This window comes from Alosa pseudoharengus, unplaced genomic scaffold (genome assembly GCF_046254945.1).
Source record: "Alosa pseudoharengus isolate Yale_2024_CS ecotype anadromous, Long Island Sound unplaced genomic scaffold, YU_APseudo_1.1 YU_APseudo_1.1_scf_20, whole genome shotgun sequence".
In the NCBI taxonomy this organism is placed as follows: Eukaryota; Metazoa; Chordata; class Actinopteri; order Clupeiformes; family Clupeidae; genus Alosa; species Alosa pseudoharengus.
The window spans coordinates 25,747,001-25,767,000 of NW_027468664.1; the positions used below are offsets into that span (position 1 = coordinate 25,747,001).

The window sequence follows — 20,000 nt, forward strand, 5'->3', positions numbered from 1 at the left end:
AGGGGACAGTATGCAGGCATGAAAACGGGTAAGGGGTGAAAAAGGTGAGAAGGGCGCGTGAAGAGGGAAATGGCCGTTTCATAGCAAAACAAGCGCGAGTGACATTGTTGCCAATAGTGCATAGCTTCCATGGAGTATGAAGTTGCCTAAAACCAGAGATTTATAAAGAAAACAAACATTTTTTTTTTTTTTTTTAAACTTAATTTTTTCTTTTTGGCATGGGCCTAAGTGTGAAGGGGCCCACTTGCGCTGTTTGGCAACATGCTTCAGCCTGGCCCTCCTTTCCTCCTCAGTAATCTATGAGTTTTCTTTCTTTATTTTATCAGACATTTCTGAAGATTTCATAGGCCTACTAGACACTTCATAGTAGAGTATTAGAATAAGTCTGAATAAGATAAGTCTGAATATTTGTTGGACCAAACCAGGTAATAAATAAACTTGGGTAGGGTAGACTAGGGTTTAATTTGTAAAATTGGTTTGAAATGTTTTAACCTGCAGCCTAGGCTACTTACAGATTGTGGCATTGTGCTAGTGTGTTTAACCAACCAATAAAGTTGTGTTACATGTTAAACCCTGTAGACACAGACTATTCCTACTGATCAGGCCACTGAACGTTTCTTAAAAGACAGCATTACCATGTCAAACACTGCTTTTGTTCGACAAAACGCACCAGCCCAGTTTAGAAGCATTTAATTCAACTATTTAGTTATTCACATTAGCCTTTGCTATACTGATAAAGTATGCCTATTTGCTTCACCTTTTGTCGATCTGCACGTATTCTACATCAAATGAACTCATTATCTCTATATTTCTGTCCAATATCGCTAACTTTAACAACAGCCTATGCTACGTTGCTACACCAATCTCAACGTATTTTTCTTACAGTTACAAAAGTTGAAAGTTTCAACTAGCCCACCTGTGACATCAATAAGCATCTCTCCTGGCCGGGCTCACATTCCAGCTGACATTTCAGACGCATAGATCTGTAGTCCAGCGCAAGCGTTCTGTTCGCGTTGCATCCGCGGCAAAAAATAGCTTCCACCGTTTAATAGGCTAAATGCATAGGGGCTCCATTCACATAATCGTTGCTGGATCAGACAAGTTTTTAATTGGGCTCGTCTTACAACGCATCAAGATGCGTTCGCGTCTGCGCGTAATTTGTAAAGTCAGTTGTAACCCCATACCCCCCCCCCCAAATATTTTCTCATCGGATCTGCACGAACCACGCAGGTCCCCTATTCTGGATTCAAAACGGCGAATTTCGCCGAAAGGTGAGGAGTTTTCATGCCTGAGTATGATGTTGGTTGGTAAGTGTGTGTGCACATATCTGTAAGTGTGCTGATAAAGGCTGCTTGATGCTTCTGCGTCGACTCCATGCATTGACTACTGCATTGCCTCGATGCCGGCATGAACCTTGCGAAAATCTGCGTCTCCTGTGTTTGCATCACTCACCACCGAAACCGAAGTCAGAATGACAAACTCTATAGACTGCCTTGCTAAAATATTAATCTTACTTGTTTGGCCTTTTCTTGCTTAGATTTAGTTTTGTTTGAAGTTATTGAGAAATAGACAGCACATTCCAATAACCTAGTTATTGTAACCAGAAATTAAGTCTGAGGTTATTTGCGAGGTGTCTGCCAGTGAGTTTATGTTAGCGAACTTCCCACAACAGCCCACAAAGTACTGCTTGATGGCAAAGTGCTGATTTCAAAACGTTACTGACAAATAGACACTTTACAAACGGATAACCCAGTCATCGTGACCGAAATATGTCGGAGTTTATTTGCACAGCTTATGTCAGTGATCTAGCATGTTGCCACTCTCCACAGTAGGCTGCTTGAAGCAGTTGGCTATCAACACACAGGGCGAGTCGACCAATCCCAGTCCTTGCGGTGTGCGTCGCCACGACACGAGGTTACACTTTTTTGGAGGTGCATGTCAGGCAATGATGGAGGGCTTGGATGGGGTACACAGCAACGCACCGGACTCTGCAGGGCTACGTCATTGATTTGATGCAGAAGCATAAAACAGCCTTAAGTCTGTGTGTGTGTGTGTGTGCGTGTGTGTGTGTGTGTGTGTGTGTGTGTGTGTGTGTGTATACAGTACCTTCCTGCACGGTCTTGTCTATGGGCAGCTCGGGCATGTTCTCATCCAGCAGGTCAGCCAGAGTCTGGGTGTTAGCCAGCAGCTTCTGGTAGGAGGTGGCGAACTCCTCATACTGCTTATGGCGATCCTCACTCAACTCCCCCTTAGAGTGCAGGATCCGCCTGGACCGAGAGACGAGGACAACAATAAGTAAGTGAGCGGCAGAGAAACAGAAAGGATTATAAAAGGTTAAAACAGAGGGTGCAAGGACAAGGTGGAAAAATTATGCAATCAAATGATCTTGAAAGCTTTAGACTTTAGCTTAAGATTTAGCTTAAAAGTGTAGACAGGCATAAAAATAACAGCATAAAAAATGTTTGATATACTTACAAATATGAAACTCACAAATATGAAAACCAAAACAAAGCCTTATTAACGTCTTTTTGGTTAGTTACTGGATCTGGCATTTGTCAATGGAAAGAGATAAGAAATTGGACCAATTTGAGGTCCAAAAAATAAGACCAAGTCAAGAGCTATAAGAGCCACGTTAGGTCAGCACCACTGCAGAACCGGTACCGGGCCCAAACTCACCGGTTCTGCCTCTCGATGTTCTGCAGCTCACGGTGGTCCTTCTTCAGGTGCTTGGTGAGCGAGGTGAAGTACTCGCGCAAGAGGTTCTGGAAGGGCTGCTGCTTCTCCGTGGTGATGATCTCGCTGGGCGGGAACGACAGGCCAAACTTGTCGGTGGCCGCCTTGACACGGCGCGGCGCCAGCCCGGCGATGTCGTCGCCGCAGTGCTTGCAGAAGCTGATGACCACGGAGACGTGCGTGTGCGTCTCGCGGTCGGCGCTGGTGATGCCCTTGAGCTGCTCGTAGATGAGCGACAGGCCCTCCTTGTCGGTGAAGAGCGCCACGGCGGTCAGCTCGGCGATGAAGCGCAGGTCGGTGCGCAGCTTGCTGACGTTGGGCGACTTCTCCTCGCGCCGCGCGTCCAGGTGCTTGCGCCAGGCCTGGAGCAAGAGGGGCGCGAACTCGGCGTAGCGCTGGTGGAAGAGCGAGCAGATGCGCACGGCGCAGCTCACGTCCGACAGCTTGAGCTTGGCCTCCACCAGCGAGCTGACCGCCTCGCCGATGTACTTGCTGAGGTTGAGGCCGGCGAAGTCGTGCGCCAGCGCCTCGCGCTGCTGCTCGGTCAGCGTGCGCAGCTTCTTCACGAACGCCGTGTTCTTCTTCAGGCTGGAGTCCAGGCGGCCGAAGAAGGCCTCCTCGGGCCGGGATTCCGGCGCGGTCTGGTTGCGCGCACGCAGCTCCTTGCGCGTCTGGTGGCGCTCCCAGGCCTCCTGGTGCAGCTGCTGCGCCTCCTCCGTCTCCCTACAGGGGGCGAAGGAGAGCGGAGAGCAGAGCAGACAGAGATAGACAGACAGTCAGTCAGGAGGATAAGAAAAATCATATCCAGCAACCATCCACATGGAAATGTTGACCACTATGGGCACTGACAAGCAATGTGTGTGTGTGTGTTCCATCAACTTTGAAGAGGGGGAATGATTAACCTGACTCTCGCCAGATGAATTTCGTTCCGCCTAGCTCCACTCATCCATCTGGGATCGATCCATTGGAGTGGTGTTTCAGAAGGCTGGGCCTTTTTAAAAAATCCTTGCATATGATTGAATAAGCCACTTGTCCGTCATCTATTGACGTGCTACTTCAACCACTCACATCGAAGCCAACCCGTGACGCTGAGAATAGTCTCACAGTCGCTTCTACGCTACGTCACATCTATGAAACTCCTGCCCTGCGTCCTGATTGGCTCTACCATAAAATCTGGTGCCGAAATCACTCTCATTGGAAGTGATCCCAGATGGATGGGAGTCGAGCTAGGCGGAAGGAAATTCATCTGGCGAGAGTCAGGTTAGGGAATGATGCCTTTGAGACAGCAACTTGCAGTAACAGTATGTCCTTGACAAGCTGAAGGTTTGCTTCTTTGCTCACAAACTATGTGAAGTTCTTTACCTTAAATTAATTGTTTGCCCACTCGTTTATTTATTGATCCACACAGGGGAAAAAAAGGTTGATAGTAATTCTCTGCCCATGCTGGGGGAAGGGTGGGGGTGACTTCGGATAAACAAGTAGGAAGGGGGCTGGTAGGCATAGCAAAATCAATTGTTGGCATCTATTCCAGACTGGTCGATATTGAACTAGACTACTTGATTAAAATGTGATAACAGGCCTTGTCATAGTGTGGTATAAAGAAAAAATACTCATCACTAGGGTTAGATCATCAGTTTAGGGTTTTTTTCTCTCTATTCAACTAACTGAAATAATGAAATAGGGTGAATTCCTTTTCACACACTCATGGCTCTAATATTGTTTTGACTGTTAACGGTTTCGATTTCACATCCTCTCTCGATCCTTCAGTTCTCATGCCATTGGCCTAATATGTTTCACTGTTCACACGAGGCTGATAACACACACCCCATTTTCACCACATGCACAAACAACCAGTGAATCTATTGCATTGTAGCCTCATCCACCTCTTCTTGGTATTGGAATTTAACAACTAAAATGTGAACATTTTAAAATGTGTATATCTAGATTAGATTAGATTATATGCAACTTTATTGTCATTGTGCAGAGTACAAGTACAAAGACAACGAAATGCAGTTTGCGTCTAACCAGAAGTGCAATAAAAGCAGAAAAGTGCAATGTGATATACAAAGTATAGGCAGGTGGTGCATAGGACAATAAATATAGTGCAGTGTAGACAGTAGTATACAGTAGTTGATTTTCAGAAGGTGGTTTAGAGTAGTATAAATGAAATATAAATATGTGCAGTGTATTAGCAGTTACCTTAAGAGCAGAATAAAGCCTGGCCACGCCCACCTAGATCTTCTCTCAGGGAGATACTAGTCTGGAACACCATAATTCACTATCGTTTCAATCGGTCAGCAGATTACCTGCACAATCAGCGACGAGAGGGGATGACGCTATAGTTTCTAAATCGAAAGTGGTTGTGGTAAACGGTAGTAGCAATGTCTGCAAACATCAAAAATTGCAGTTGGAAAAACGTGTATGTTTATTTACAGCAAAGGTAGGCCCACATACACCATTTCCTGACCTCCAATGCTGTTTATTGTCAGTTTGTAAAGTTTAGGCGAAGTAGGAAGTAACGTTAGGAATCCTTGATCAATGTGATTGGTTAGAGCCCTATCTATAAAGATCAGGGGCCGTATTCACAAAGCCTTTTATCTTACCACTAGGAGTACTCCTAAATCGCACTAAAAGATTTTAGCTAGGAGTTTTCTCTTAAAAGTTATTCACAAAGCCTTACAGACCTACTCTTATTAAGGAAAAATGACAACTCCTAAACTAAGAGTGAGTCTTCATTGCTATGGATGACGTCATTACTCATGCACGAGCTTGACTGATGTGGCCACCTTGATTGGCTGATGATTGTAACGCGAGAATGATTCCAAACACCTCCCTTACGATGATGAGTGACAGGTGACAGGTCTGAGAATGCGTGCACAAGTAGTGCGAAGGACGGAAGATGATGAATAACTGAATAAAAAGGCCTAGCCTAAATGAATAAAGAGTAAGGCAAAACAAATAGCCTAGTAGCCTAATGAAACATACGGATTGATGCAGTATCTTTGCAACATTATTAAATTAATCTGTCACCATATGCCTACGTTTGCAAAGAGGAGAACATTTTAATTTGATTCACAATGAGACAATACATTTACATGTTGACAATGAGTAGTTTTGGTTGTTGGGGGTGTTATTGCATCCCTACAATGCAAAATTGTTCCCTCGCGATTGGAAGCTCCTGTAGCCTCATACTGTAGGATTTCAAAACATCGCGACGCAAAATGCCACTAATAGGTCTTAGTGAGTTAGGAGTCCTCTCGACTTCTTTTAAGCTGTCCCAGACTTAGGTGCTACTCTTAGGTCTAAAATGCTTCGTGAATTACTTTTAGTGAAAAAAATTAGGAGTCCTAAAGTTAGCAGTGACAGGCCCATTATTTTTAGGAGTTGCTCCTAAATTCACCAGTTAGGAGCTACTTTTAGCCTTAAAATTCTTTGTGAATATGGCCCCAGAGCCCTATCTATAAAGCTCTGGAGTGGACCAATGATTTGAAAGATAACGCTCTGTCTACGTCCCTCACATGCTTGGAAAGGATTCCCAATCGTGAGTGTCCAGACTCTATTCAGTAAGTGAATGAGTTTGGTTTTAAACAGGCTACACTGCATCCTGGCCAAATAATAATAAAAAAAATCTCTTTGATGAGGCGAATCATGTGCAGTGCAATCAAAACAACCCAGAATAACAGACAAAATCCTAAGACAAGGTGTCTCAATACCTCTCAAGTGAACGTGTGCACTGAGAGCTTTACACCTCTGCCTTCTGAAATGTACCTTCCATTACAGTGCAATGATAAAACCTTTGCCTGCCTACATCAGGCATATTCAACTGAACAAGATCAGGAACAATGACTGCAGTCAGTGGTCCCAACAGAGCATCAGAATATGTGCATGGCGTTTGACATTTAATACATTCAAGAATGTGATGGGTTGCATGAGTGTTTGCAAATATTGCACTTTGACAAGTGTGTGGGGCATTAAGCAAGACAGAGTTTTAGTGAAAGTTTGTCACTTACTTGAGTAGAGCTGCCTCTTCCTCTCGCTGTCTCTTGGCTTCCTCCTCCTGCTTCCTCTTCTCCTCTTCCTCCTGCTGCCTTTTCTCCTCTTCCTCCTTTTTCTTTTGTTCCTCTTCAGCTTTCAGCTTCTCCTCCTCTTTCTTCTTGCGCTCCTTTTCTTCCTTCTTTCTCTTATCATCCTCAATCCTTCTCCTTTTCTCCTCTGCTGCTTTGCCTCCATCCTTCTTTCCTGCTTTGGGCTCATCTTTCGCCTTTTCCCGAGAGGAAGTGGGACGTCGGTCACCCTCTCTCTCTTTTTCTTTCTCCTTGTTACTGCTCCCCGGCTCCTTGTCTTCCATGTTTACGGACTTCTTACGTTCAGCAGGCATTCTGGAAATGTGTTAGCAGTCAGTAAGTTAATGGTACTGGACTTCACCTCAGGTTCGTTAGTTAACGTCACTTCAAACGTAATATTTAGTAGGCCTAATCTGCTGAATGATCACTAGATGCTAGCCTTCCTTTCTAGCTAGTTTTTAAAAATGTCAATCTTACCGTTGTAAATAACGTTATATTTATGTCTCAAAACAATATCTGAGACAACCTCAGGCGGTTCTAGCCATTCAAATTATAATTCGTCATGCCCGTGTGGTAACATCTTTGATAACATCTTACGTTTGCCTAAAACGACAAGAGTCGTTATCAGCCATCAAACTCACAGCTGTCAGCTGAAATACGAAGTCTTGTCGTTATGACTGCTGACTCGCGAGACATTCTAGTCAGAAAGTTGGATGTTCAACATTCCAGCTAAGGCAACCTTAGCTAACGATATAGTTCTAAGTTAACACGTAGTAGCTACGTATGTGAGCGCGTCGCATACAGTCTGTTTATTTGTCTACTTTAAACGCCGTAGGGTAAATAATGCTGTTGCATTTAGTGTAACTTTTCCAACGACTAAACCCATCTTGTCAACACAAGTTAGCTAATAACCACATGATTATCGTTAGCCTCACTGACATGCTAACGAACACTGACTTGCTAGCTAGCTAACGTTAAGTTAGCTCAGTGAGTTAGCTCTACCTTGCCAGTAAGGGGATAACTTTATGTTTGCACGAGAAACATTATGATTCTTAGTTGAACCAAAAATACATAAACGTTGAAATATTACAATATATTCCGTAAAATTAGTTAAGGTAGGAAATGCATACGATGAAAATAACGAGTCGACACAGGCCGCCTTGAACTGAGGAGATGCAATAAACAAACAGAAGAATACCTAAAAACTCTGTTGTTCTCGTGCTTCTGGGTTCTCTATAACATCAATATTGTAGACTATTACTAGCATTTTAGTCTAAAGTGCGCTGTAATGCAAATAATTCGCAAACATGACAAGATTACCTTGGTTTTATCTGCTTCTACATGGAGTTTGTTTGGTAGGCAAAATGTTCTTCCCTTCCGCGCATCGCGCAGTAGCAGGACCCTGAATTTTGAGGACTAGTTTAACGCCTGAATGAAATGCCATTGTTATTCTGTATGATACAAATGTTAAGGGTTATTGGGATTAAGGGATGTTGTCCTCGCGTTGTCATCATACACTTGGTACAAAATTGTGTAAGCATTATTATTGTACTGTTAGTTGAGAAGGCGATAAAGAGAATCCACATGTGGGCGTGTTTCTTTCAACCAGTCTGACTACTGTACATAGAACCGATAGAACCTGGTTGATATGCTCAGTTTTCACGTTTTTCCAGTGAGTTATGTTGGGCGAGTGGAAAACTGGAATACTAACATAAAACATATCCTGCTATTTACCAAAACGGCATGAGTGGTATTTGTTTGAATAAACAAAAGGCACACAGGTTTGTAAAACATTAACTTTTTGTGAATATCCGTTGTGTCACACGCATGTCATGTCATGTCACACTTGTCACTCTTAAAACCATCGGCTCTTAACTTTTATTTTTGCTTTTAACGTTATGGTTTTTCAGCAGCGCATGCTTGCGCATAGATGCACGCTAATCATGGTTGAAATATGCAAATGCAATTTTCCTCACGGGATCAAAAAATTCCGCTCTCAAGCTTTAATCAGCATATATATAAATACAATATGATTGTTATGATGGTTGCTCAGCTCTGTTCCTCTGCAAGGAATAGGTTAATACAGAATTGCTATAGAATAAATAAATAAATAAATAGACTAGCCTACATAATTTAGAAAATGTGAAATGCTGTAGGCCAGTATAATGTCAAGTGTCCATATGTTTTGTTAAAGTGACTTGAACATATTAGCTTTGTTGTATGTTGAGATTGAGAATATATTATCCTCAACTGGCGTGACTGTTATTAGACATTTATTTGTTGGTTGGTTTGTTTGTATTTCAGACTCTAAGTAAGTTTAATACGACATTTCTCAAGGACAAGCCAGAAAAGAGAAAAATGTCCACCACCACGCGTTCTCATGGCAACAGTCGTAGCCTACCTACAGTAGCCTAGTAGTCAAAAATGATCTTGTCTGCCAATGTTAACTGTAGAGTCGTGTGAGTCAGCGTAACGTTGTTTTTGATATAAAAACACTTTCTCTTTCGCTATTGTCCCATTATGTGTCAGTCTGACAGTCCACAACAATGTTTATTATGATTCTCCAACAGCCAGCGCATGCAGGAAGTGACGAAAACAGCACGGTTGTACATGGAATGAGGGACTTGCGAGCTAGCCGTCAAGCTAATTATCTGATCAACTAATTCTGGAAAAATGTAAAATTTAGTGTCTATATTTAGCCTCAAAGCTCGTTTCCTTCTTATATACCGCTAAGAATATCTACATGGAAGTCGGAAAGGTCATATCCATCTGGGGATCTATGGGCTGAGCATTACCATATATAGCATTCTAGGCCTTGTGGGAAAAGGCATTTGAAGTTGCAGATCCAAAATGTAAACAAGAGATTCTTAACAGCCAGAAGAACAGTGGAGGAGGAAGCAGGACAACTGTCACCATGTCGTCACCAGAGCAAATCATCGCTATTATTATGGACGACAAGACGTATAACGTCAGTAAAACTAAGCTTATTGAAAAAAGTGATTACTTTCGTGCACTGTACAGTTCGGGGATGCGCGAGTCAGGTGAGGATTCCGTTGAGCTACAGGGACTGAGTGTCCCAGGTCTGGAACTGGTCCTGGAATTTATCAACACTTCCAAAGTCAAAGTGGTTAACGAGACACTCGAAGACTTAATTGAAACAGCTTCTTTTTTGCAAGTGAGCTCAATCTTGAAACTGCTGCTGTCGGAAATCCGACAGGATAACTGCGTGGAGTTGTACAATCTCTCCGAAGTTTACGGGACATATGATTTGCGAAATGCATGCCTTAAATATATGAGTTGGTACTACCATCCGATGCTCCGGCGACCCGAGTTTAAAGATTTGGCAACTCCACTGCGAGACCAAGTCAAGGAAATGCGCATGAAGGGTACGGCTACTCTGGTCGCCATCGGAGATTTTATTGGTACTTGTATGGCTATGACAGACCAGGACGAGCCGTGGTCCATGTTACGTTATGGAGAGGTAGAACAGCGCTGGAAGCCGCTCTCCAACAACTTGCCACATGATATGGTAAACGTCAGAGGATACGGCTCTGCTGTTTTGGACAACTATTTATTCATCGTCGGTGGATACAGGGTGACAAGTCAGGAGATCTCCGCAGCGCACTGCTACAACCCCTGCAGGAACGAGTGGACTCACGTGACACCCCTGAACCAGAAAAGGTTTGCTTGACACATCCAAGTGTCCCTTAAAACCAACACTTGGTTTTGCCTGCCTAAGTAGTACTTGACATCTTTCTGTATTTATGTACTTTGTCAGGTCAAACTTCAAGCTCCTATCCGTCAGAGGCAAACTGTATGCAGTTGGGGGTCAGTGTTTGGGCACTGTGGAGTGTTACAGCCCAGACCAGGATTGGTGGACGTGTGTGTCCTCGCTGCCCGAGCCCTTGGCCGAGTTCTCAGCCTGTGAATGCCAGGGAATGATCTATGTCATGGGCGGCTACACTGCCAGAGGTCTGCATCCTTACACTACACTCTGTGCCACTGAAATAACTCACAAATGGGCTTTAGGCTATACTGTCAGTCAAAAGATAGGCAACATCATACGTTTTCATCAAAAGATAGACATCATATGTTTTCATCAAAAGATAGGCACCCTCATATGTCAGTCAGTGCGTCTCCACAGTTCTCTCACAGTAAGCGTCTGTCTGTCTCTTGTTTTGCCGACAGACCGGAACACAAGCGTGCTGCGCTACTGTCCGACCTCTGACACCTGGAGTGTGATGGACACCTGTTCGGTGCACGTGCGTAAGCAGCAGATGCTGTCGGTGGAGGACACCATCTACCTGGTGGGGGGCTACACCCACGAGCTGGAGACCTGGCGGAGGAGGCCCAACCAGACAGAGGACGTGCTCACGGTGAGGGACGTGTGTGTGTGTGTGTGTGTCTGTGCTGACAGTGAGGGCCAGTGCAGCGGAGCACATGGTGGCCATGTTATTTTGATCTGTTTTACAGATCTATGTTGATTTAAAGAAAAGTAGATAGATAGATAGAGATAGGTAGATAGATAGATAGATAGATACTTTATAGTGATGTATAATGTATGCTCTCTTTCCCTGTACTATGCACCTAACTATACAGAGAAGTCACTTCAAGTGACAACCTTAAGAGGAGTGCTGTTTTGTACTTTTTGATATCAATAATGTAAACAATGAGATGACAGTAGTAGTAGGAGTACTCCTACTGCTATTAATAGTAGGTTTACTAAGTCATTGCTTTGACTGTTTTTTATCTATCAGTCTCATCTGTAAGGCCACTTTTTGAACAGTGTTCCTGTGCTGGACTGTGTTCTTGATTACTGTTCCCATTCCCATTGATATTGGCCACCATTTCCCCCCCCCATTTTAATAGTATGAAAATGACCGAAAAACACAACCTCTTCCTTCAAGTCCATTGTGGAGAACTAACATATTGGTACAACATTAATAAAATATTGTATGTAAAGAAAAAATAATGATTGATACCAAATGCATACAAAATCAAGTTTATACTACCCTTAATGTCACTCTTTTTGCGTTATTTGTGATAATGCTTCCCAGATAATGTGATTTTCAGGCTGTAAAACGGAAGTGATTTCAAGGGCTGAAAATAATATGAAGACATAGGATTTGAACAGAAATGGTTTACAGGCCTTGGTTTTGGGACCTGTTCTTGATATAGACAAGGTTGGAACAATATCTGAGACGGTGCCGCAACAACCTTATCGGGTTTGACATGGAATGATCCACATGCCCTTCTCCTCTCTGTGCAATAACCCAGTCTGACACTGCTAGCCTAGCTTAGCATAATTCACTGGACCAGTTATCCAATAACCCAGTCTGACACTGCTAGCCTAGCTTAGCATAATTCACTGGACCAGTTATTCAATAACCCAGTCTGACACTGCTAGCCTAGCTTAGCATAATTCACTGGACCAGTTATCCAATAACCCAGTCTGACACTGTTAGCATAGCCTAGCTTAACATAAATCACTGGACCAGTTATCCAATAACCCAGTCTGACACCGGTAGCCTAGTTTAGCATAATTCACTGGACCAGTTATCTAATAACCCAGTCTGACACTGCTAGCCTAGCTTATCATAATTCACTGGACCAGTTATCCAATAACTAGCCTATAGCTAAAAGGGACTAACCTGACTCTCGCCAGATGAATTTCGTTCCGCCTAGCTCCACTCATCCATCTGGGATCGATCCATTGGAGTGGTGCTTCAGAAGGCTGGGCCTTATTGAAAAATCCTTGCATAAGATTGGATAAGCCACTTGTCCATCATCTATTGACGTGCTACTTCAACCACTCACATCGAAGCCAACCTGTGACGCTGAGAACAGTCTCACAGTCGCTTCTACGCTAAGTCACATCTATGAAACTCCCGCCCTGCGTCCTGATTGGCTCTACCATACAATCTCGTGCCGAAATCACTCTCAACGGAAACGATCCCAGATGGATGTGAGTGGAGCTAGGCGGAGCTAGGCGGAACGAAATTCATCTGGCAAGAGTCAGGTTAAAAAGGGACAGCAGATACGCTAATTTCCCAAAAAGTTGGTGTGTTCCTTTAGAAAGAATCCGGCTGCCTGTCATTAGCACCAGAGTAATAGACGGTGACCGAAACACTAAAAAATTTTTGCCTTGAATCCTTTCCATTTTATGTTTGGAGGGTATTTACTACAAAAGAAGAGAGAACTTCCTTGTTTGTTGTTTACTCATATTTGAAGTGGGAACAGACTTCTATATATTGTTGTTAAAATATTATTAATGTTGTGTAATTAGGTGCTACTGTGGTGCAACACTAAGCCAGCTTCAGGACAAAGTCGAGTGACAGAACCAATGTAACTAGATGTAGCAGGCACAGCACTGAATGCCCTCCCTCCCAGCTGCAGCTTGCCAAGGACTCATCCATCAGCCGGTAGGCCACCTTACACCAAACAACTTTGACAAGATTTGGGAAAGATTCTTGAAAGATTGTAGTCTTTTAACTAATGCCCCCCATTCAAGCTTTACTCAAAATCACAATCTTTCAAGAATCTTTCCCAAATCTTGTCAAAGTTGTTTGGTGTAAGGAGGCCATTATTCTCCAACTCAGCTTCAATACAAGGGAAGCGTTGTAATGTGAAGCCAGGCTGAATATTCTCAGGCACCGTGCCTGAATTGACATGTGGGCTAGGTCACTTAAGATTTGAAAATAACTAATTATATATAATGGATGATAACTTCACATAATCTTTCATTTTCACATAAACGTCACATAATCTTTCTTTTGCGTTAAGCCCTGGTAAAGTAACACATGCAGGGCATAACGCTAGTGTGACAGATATTATTTGTCCATCGCCACTATGGGCCTTGTACCCACAGTGATCAGTTTTAGACTGCGGCACTAAATATTTCACACTGGCCCTGGCCCTTCACTTCTTAAGCCTCACTGCCTACAGAGATTTATGGGGCTGGAGTTAAAGGCCCTCCGCAGCAGGTGCTGGAGCTAGCCACCTAAAGTGCCTCAGAGTTCTCCCTGTGTGACTAGTGTACTTTGTTCCCACGCCTCCATGTCTGACTCGCTGACTAGCTGTCTATCTGTCTGTCCGTCTGACGTGTGTGTGTGTGTGTGTCTGTGTGCGTGCATGTTTGTCCATCCCCCAGGTGCAGTCGTACAACGTGACCACGGGCGAGTGGCTGCAGCTGAAGGAGAACACGTCCAAGTCGGGCCTGAACCTGACGTGCACGCTGCACAACGACGGCATCTACATCATGAGCCGCGACGTGAGCCTGCCCACCAGCCTGGAGCACCGCGTCTTCCTCAAGTACAACGTCTTCTCCGACGCCTGGGAGGCCTTCCGGCGCTTTCCAGCCCTCGGCCAGAACATGCTGATCTGCTCCCTCTACCTACCCAGCGTGCTGTGAGACTCCGCACCTGCTTCAACCCGGGAGACAGGTTTTGCACAGACCCTAGGGGGTCGAGAGGTCAAGAGGTCAGGGGTCAGAGGTCAGGGTGTTGCAGCTTGTTGCGGGGGTTCGTGCGGCCCTGTTTGCTCGTGCAGGGACCAGATGGCGTGTCCACATTTGGAATGGCCTATAGGCGCTGTATCAGGAAGCAGCTTGTAGTCATGACTGACCAACAACACTCACACACACACACACACGCACACACGAACATACGCATACATACACACACACACACACACACACACACACACACACACACACACAGCACAGCACAGGGCCTCTGTCCAGTTAAACGTAACAGCTATGTGCTGTGTGCATTATATATTACAAAGCTCAACAGTCAGCACAGCAGTGGAGCTGCCATGTCTAAAAGTAACAGCTTTTGAGTATGAAACACAAATGTGTGCATTGCAACACTCCTAACAGCACTCTGCAGTGGAGCGCCCATGTTTAAAAGTAACAGCTTTTGAGTATGAAACACAAATGTGTGAATTGCAACACTCCTAACAGCACTCTGCAGTGGAGCGGCCATGTTTAAACAGCTTGAGTATGAAACACAAATGTTGTGTGCATAACTACACTCCTGAGCAACAGCACACAACACAGAGAGCCATCCTGTTTAAAAGTAACAGCTTTTTGAGTATGAAACATTCATGTAGTTGTGTGCAGTGCTATAATCCTGAACAGCATACACAACAGCAGCGCTGTCATGTTGAAAAAGAACAGCTCTGAGTATGAAACTCTGCTCTCAATATGTGTGCGTAAGTATAATCCTGAAGTGAATGAAAACAACTGCATTAAAAACCAGTAATGGCACAAGTGACCACAAGGGGGCAGGACGTGAAGTACACACAGATGCTGCAGAGAGAGGCGATAGGGGGCATTTGTTTATGACATGACTTGACCTGCATTCAATCAAAAAATAAAATAAATCACATCACAGCATGTATTTATATACTTACATACAGTGCCTGTGATTGTGTATTGTGTTATATAAAATAGAGAAGAAGAAATATTGTGGGGAAAGTGTCTTGGTGATGGCCGCTGCTAGTTCAGTGGTATGGATTGAAATGAAAATATGGATAGAAAGGAGTCTTACAGCACTAACTCAATGCTTGAATACGCGTCGGCGACCGAAACACTAAAAATGTTTTGCCTTGAATACGTGGCGGCGACTGAAACACTAAACATGTTTTGCCTTGAATCCTTTCCGTTTTACGTTTGGAGGGTATTTACTACAAAAGAGGAAAGAACTTCCTTGTTTGTTGTTTACTCATATTTGAAGTGGGAACAGACCTCTATATATTGTTTTAAAATATTATTATTATTGTTGTTGTTGTTTTTGTGAATATAGCAAAAGAAACAGCATGTTCCTTCCTTTTGTAACCTCGGATGTATAGTGCCTGAATGCTGGTCGGGAAGATTTGCACAAATGAAGTACATAAACAAAAGCACCTGACCAAAATTGTTTTTCCATTATTATTATTATTATTATTATTATTATTATTATTATTATTGTTGTTGTTGTTATCCCATATACCATAGCAGGACCAGCAGAGTGTTTTGTTTGATGAAGAAAAGAGAAATGTAGTCTAATCAAGGATGAAAGAGAAGCTGCCATTTCTTCAGCTGCCATTTGAAGTTTGCAATGAGTGTGTGTGTGTGTGTGTGTGTGTGATTTTTTTTTCTCCTGAGTGTGGTGAAAGCTTTCTATGTGCAGTACTTTATATGAACTAAGACTGAAAGTATGCTGTGTCATGAATTCCTTTGATTTGTTGAGACTGCCCATAGTTGCCTTGACAACATACAAAATAAAGATGACAATATTCAGGAATACCTTTTGTATTGTTTCATTAGAAAACCCAGTTATACATGCCATATTTGTTCTATGTCTCTACATATCGCAAATTATATATGTCCTTTAGTCATTTCGAAGACAATACCTCTACATACTGTACTGCAGAGAATACTGTCTGTATATACTGTATTTTTAGTAATTTTGAAGACATTTACAAATATCTATAAACAGGAGTTTCATAGTACCCTCTTCTAAATGTTTCCTTAAAAATGGCAACAGAACAGATGCTGTTTTTTAGATGTTTTTTTCTCAGTTCTCTGAGCGGTACACTTTAGATCCTGATGGGGCTTCTGGATGCCGTGCCGTGACTGGCCCCTGATGACCGCCGTGTGGTGGCGCTGTGCCGTTTCTTGCTCCTGGGAGTTTTCCTCCTGCTCGAAGGCGTCTGTGGCTGTTTCATCCTCTCGTCGGAGACCGCTGCAGCGGCGGTGGGACCGGTCAGTTCTTCGCCTCCCGCCTCGGCGCTCCACCTCTGGAGGAAGTCCACGTCTACGGAGAACACCAGCTGGCCGTACTCGGTGTAGTCAGCGATGTTGCACCTGCCGGCGACGTCTCTCGCGTCGTCCGTGTACGCCACCGGCGATATGCAGCGTACAAACTCCTCGTTCTGGAAGCTCACCGTCGTCCACTCCTTGTTGCTGAGGCCCGGTATGAATGACCCGTCGCATTTCAGCCAGTCGGGAGCCGTGGTTTCATTTTCCTGTACGGAACAGGAAGGCTGGTCTTCCTTGTTTGGCGTGGCATGGGTGGTGATGTCTGGCTTTCCCAGGCTGCGCCTCAGGGCCTTGGGCGGAATGATGCACTGGACAGGGGTGGATGACTTGGACGGGATGGTGCAGTGGGTTGGACTGGATGATTTGGGTGGCGTGGAGGTTTGGGGTCCAGGGCACGTCCTGGGCACGGCGTCCCACTGCAGGTAGGCCTTATGGAAGGTGAAGGGCTGGGGGCTGCCCGTGATGCGCTGGTGCAGGTCAGGGATGCTCATCGACAGCACCTGCAGGTTATGCTTGGTCAGGGGTGTCTCCTCTGTGTTGGACAGGCGGACGGCCACTGTATAGGTCTTTGAGTGGGGAGAGGCCATGGTGGCATTCTCTGTATAGAATATTTAAACAAACACAGTGTTACAAAACAGTGTTCTTGTGTTACAACCACATATTTCTAGCATTTCTCAATATCACAAGGTTACATATGTTTTAGTTATCCATACACATTTTCTGTATTTCATTTTTAAGATACAGGATATTGTACTGCTTAACTTAACATAGTTACCTGGTGGATTTATTGTAGAGGAGAGGTCATCTGCCAGGTAGAAGATGAACTTCATTTGATAGCTCTCTCTCCAAGATGAAATCTCCTCCATGTTTTATTCAGAATGATTTAAATGTTTTGAATTCATACAAACATGTTACCTCCTGTTTAGCTTGTCTCCACGGTGACAGGTCAGTAAGGGTTCTTCCATATACAGAGAACATTCCATTGTATTTGGGTTCTGTCGCTTGTTTAGAACTTTCTTCATTATGACCTCAGCAGTAGTCCAACCAAACCTTCTAACCTGGTGGCTGCACTTGTGATCAAATCACCTAAAACGCATTTTATTAACAATGTGATCTATGGGGTTGAGACTAAGAGTTCCACTGTGAACACCTTGCGGATTTTATTCTGCATGGAAATAAACCACTCCTCTCATAAAGATGTTAATGTGTGAGACTCTAACATCAGTTTATTTTCATGAGGAAAGCAACTGAACAATGGAAAGCACGAAAAAGAAGAAAAGTGTTGAATTTATTATATTATTGTTACGTGTTGACTTAGTAATGAACAACCCAACCAGCAGTTACTGTTATTTATCCTTCTAATTATTAAATGAATGTGACATACAAGTAAACATCAACACATCACAAACTTCACCTAGGCCTAGGTACCAAACAAAAAGTTTTCCATATCAATCCCCCCCCCCCCAAATCAAAATTACATTCAAAGTAGCATAGTAGAATATCAATACAGGTCAAGCATCTTACTGTCCTTTACAGTCTGACTCTCTTTGGTGCACAGCGCACATCGGTGCCTGTGGGAGTGTCCAAAACGGCTGACCACTGGTGTGACAACCTCCATGATAGTCCAGGTGCGTGAGCAAGCACATCAGTGACAGTTCGTGCTCATAGATCCAAGAATAGTCCGTGGAATATATCCAAACCGTCGTGATGTATCTCTGAATCACGAGTGCACAATGCCTTTGATAACGTAGCATTGACGGAGCATCCAAGCTTGTTCTGTGTCACCGTCTTTTGCAAAAAGTACCGTCTTCCAGATGCATGCATCTCTCTCATGACGCAATTTTCCAAGCAATCAACAATGAGCCAATCACAATGTTTGACCCGCATGTCAAGACAATTGAACTTGGTCTGAACTCTTGACCTGATGATTAAACCTTTTGCTGACTGATTAACTGTCCCGTTAAATATTGTACATGCAGACAACACGTGATGGAATGGAATTCTTAAATTGGAAGGGTAATATTCCTCCTTTGTGCCAGTGCACTTAATTATACACAATCAAAGCAAAGTATATCAACATAAAATACACAATCATGTCAAAAATAAAAAATATTAATGACTTGTCCATCACATTATAATGTTACCTTATCATATATTATGAGAGGGGCAAAAACAACAGAGTTCCAGCATTTCTGGTTATTTAATAATCTTCTAAATGCCTCCAGTAGCCACTGGGAGGCACCATTCCTCCATTTTACAAATCTCCATTTTCCCCTCAGTCCTCTCTTTGGGCTGACACACAATATGCCACTCTTTCAATCCAAACACACGACAAGGCCACCATCCCACTCCATCTCAGAAAAGGAAATGGCATGACAGAAAGCTGTGTGTGGTGCAGTTGCCTCTGGTAGCCTGTTAAATCACCGGGTCTATTAAGCTATTTCTGGCCATGCTGAGGGAATCAATGTCCTTGATTGGCTATAGGCCCATTCAGGGCAGTTTCCTTTTTATTCGTGTTGACATGCAATGAGAGAGCGAAAGGAAATCAATGAAGGCAGTTGGTGAGCTGATCAATTCCAGACAGACTCTCTCTCTCTCTCTCTTTCTCTCTCTGTCTCTCTGTCTCTTTCTCTCTGTCCCAGATCTGTTTAAGCTCCGGTGCGGTTCTGACCAACCCACTCCATATCACGGCCAGACCTGTTCCAGAATCATTGGATGTCTTGGATCCGAGACAATCTTGATCCCAGTGGCCCTCCACACAAGAAGAGCTCTGAAGCGCCAAACGAGGTTGCATTGATGCCTGCCAGCTACAGCTCAAGAGCCATCACTCAATAGGTTAGATGCTATTCACTCACACATTCACAGTAATTACCAATTTGTGTGTTGCCAGAGTCATGATTCATCTCCTGCTGTGAATCAGAGCGGGGCACATAGACTGGCATTGGCATGGACATGAATTGGGCTGTGTCAGGGCATTAGAACTTGAAGTAGCACCCTTGGTTCTGTGTTATTACCGCACCATGTTCCTTGAACCATGTGTCATAATAAGTGTGACACTGGCATAACTGTGACGTGCGCATGTCAGTGAATTCTGTCACCACAGTTATGACATGTCATGGAAAAGAGAGTCACACATCTCTAACACACATCTAGCCATCTACAGACATCTAACCATAGACACACATAGATAGAGAACTAAACACATAATGGTAAACAAATTCATATGTATGTATGTATATATCTGTTTGAACCTTGTTTTTGTTTTACTTTCTTTCTGCTCAGTGAAACTCATGCAGAGCTTTGCGCTGGCTTAAGATTGGTGATGCTCGTTCTGCCCAGTGGAACTCATGCAGAGCTTTGCACTGGCTTTAGATTGGTGCCCAGTGGAACTCATGCAG

The 20,000-nt window shown here is 43.7% G+C and overlaps 2 protein-coding genes across 8 annotated transcripts in view; one reads left to right on the forward strand and one right to left on the reverse strand.

Annotated features, from left to right (window-relative positions):
* upf2 (UPF2 regulator of nonsense mediated mRNA decay) overlaps positions 1-8,211 on the reverse strand; it is a 39,403-nt gene extending 31,192 nt beyond the window's left edge. For 6 of the 7 annotated variants that reach the window (XM_076296953.1, XM_076296951.1, XM_076296950.1 and 3 more), the window contains exons 1-4: positions 8,118-8,211; positions 6,744-7,112; positions 2,677-3,456; positions 2,107-2,267 (exon numbers count right to left, since the gene is read on the reverse strand). In XM_076296953.1, the coding sequence (XP_076153068.1) occupies positions 2,107-2,267; positions 2,677-3,456; positions 6,744-7,111 (1,309 nt within the window). In that variant the 5' untranslated portion in view covers position 7,112; positions 8,118-8,211. Of the gene's footprint in view, positions 1-2,106; positions 2,268-2,676; positions 3,457-6,743; positions 7,113-7,274; positions 7,391-8,117 lie in introns of those variants that run through there. The other variant, XM_076296949.1, reaches the window with a different exon arrangement.
* A 1,319-nt stretch (positions 8,212-9,530) lies between these two features.
* On the forward strand, positions 9,531-15,609 carry klhl42 (kelch-like family, member 42). Its single transcript, XM_076296954.1, has 4 exons — positions 9,531-10,478; positions 10,576-10,769; positions 10,986-11,173; positions 13,948-15,609. The coding sequence occupies exons 1-4, from the start codon at positions 9,712-9,714 to the stop codon at positions 14,206-14,208; spliced, it is 1,410 nt and encodes a 469-aa protein (XP_076153069.1). The 5' UTR covers positions 9,531-9,711; the 3' UTR covers positions 14,209-15,609.
* Positions 15,610-20,000: the final 4,391 nt, after the last annotated feature.

What these genes read in the sequence shown, in the direction of transcription:
- klhl42 (XM_076296954.1), top strand. Translation starts at nt 9,712, where the DNA reads ATGTCGTCACCAGAGCAAATCATCGCTATTATTATGGACGACAAGACG. An exon ending in ACACCCCTGAACCAGAAAAG is followed by an intron (nt 10,479 to 10,575) that starts GTTTGCTTGACA and finishes GTACTTTGTCAG; the next exon opens with GTCAAACTTCAAGCTCCTAT. An exon ending in GGGCGGCTACACTGCCAGAG is followed by an intron (nt 10,770 to 10,985) that starts GTCTGCATCCTT and finishes TTTTGCCGACAG; the next exon opens with ACCGGAACACAAGCGTGCTG.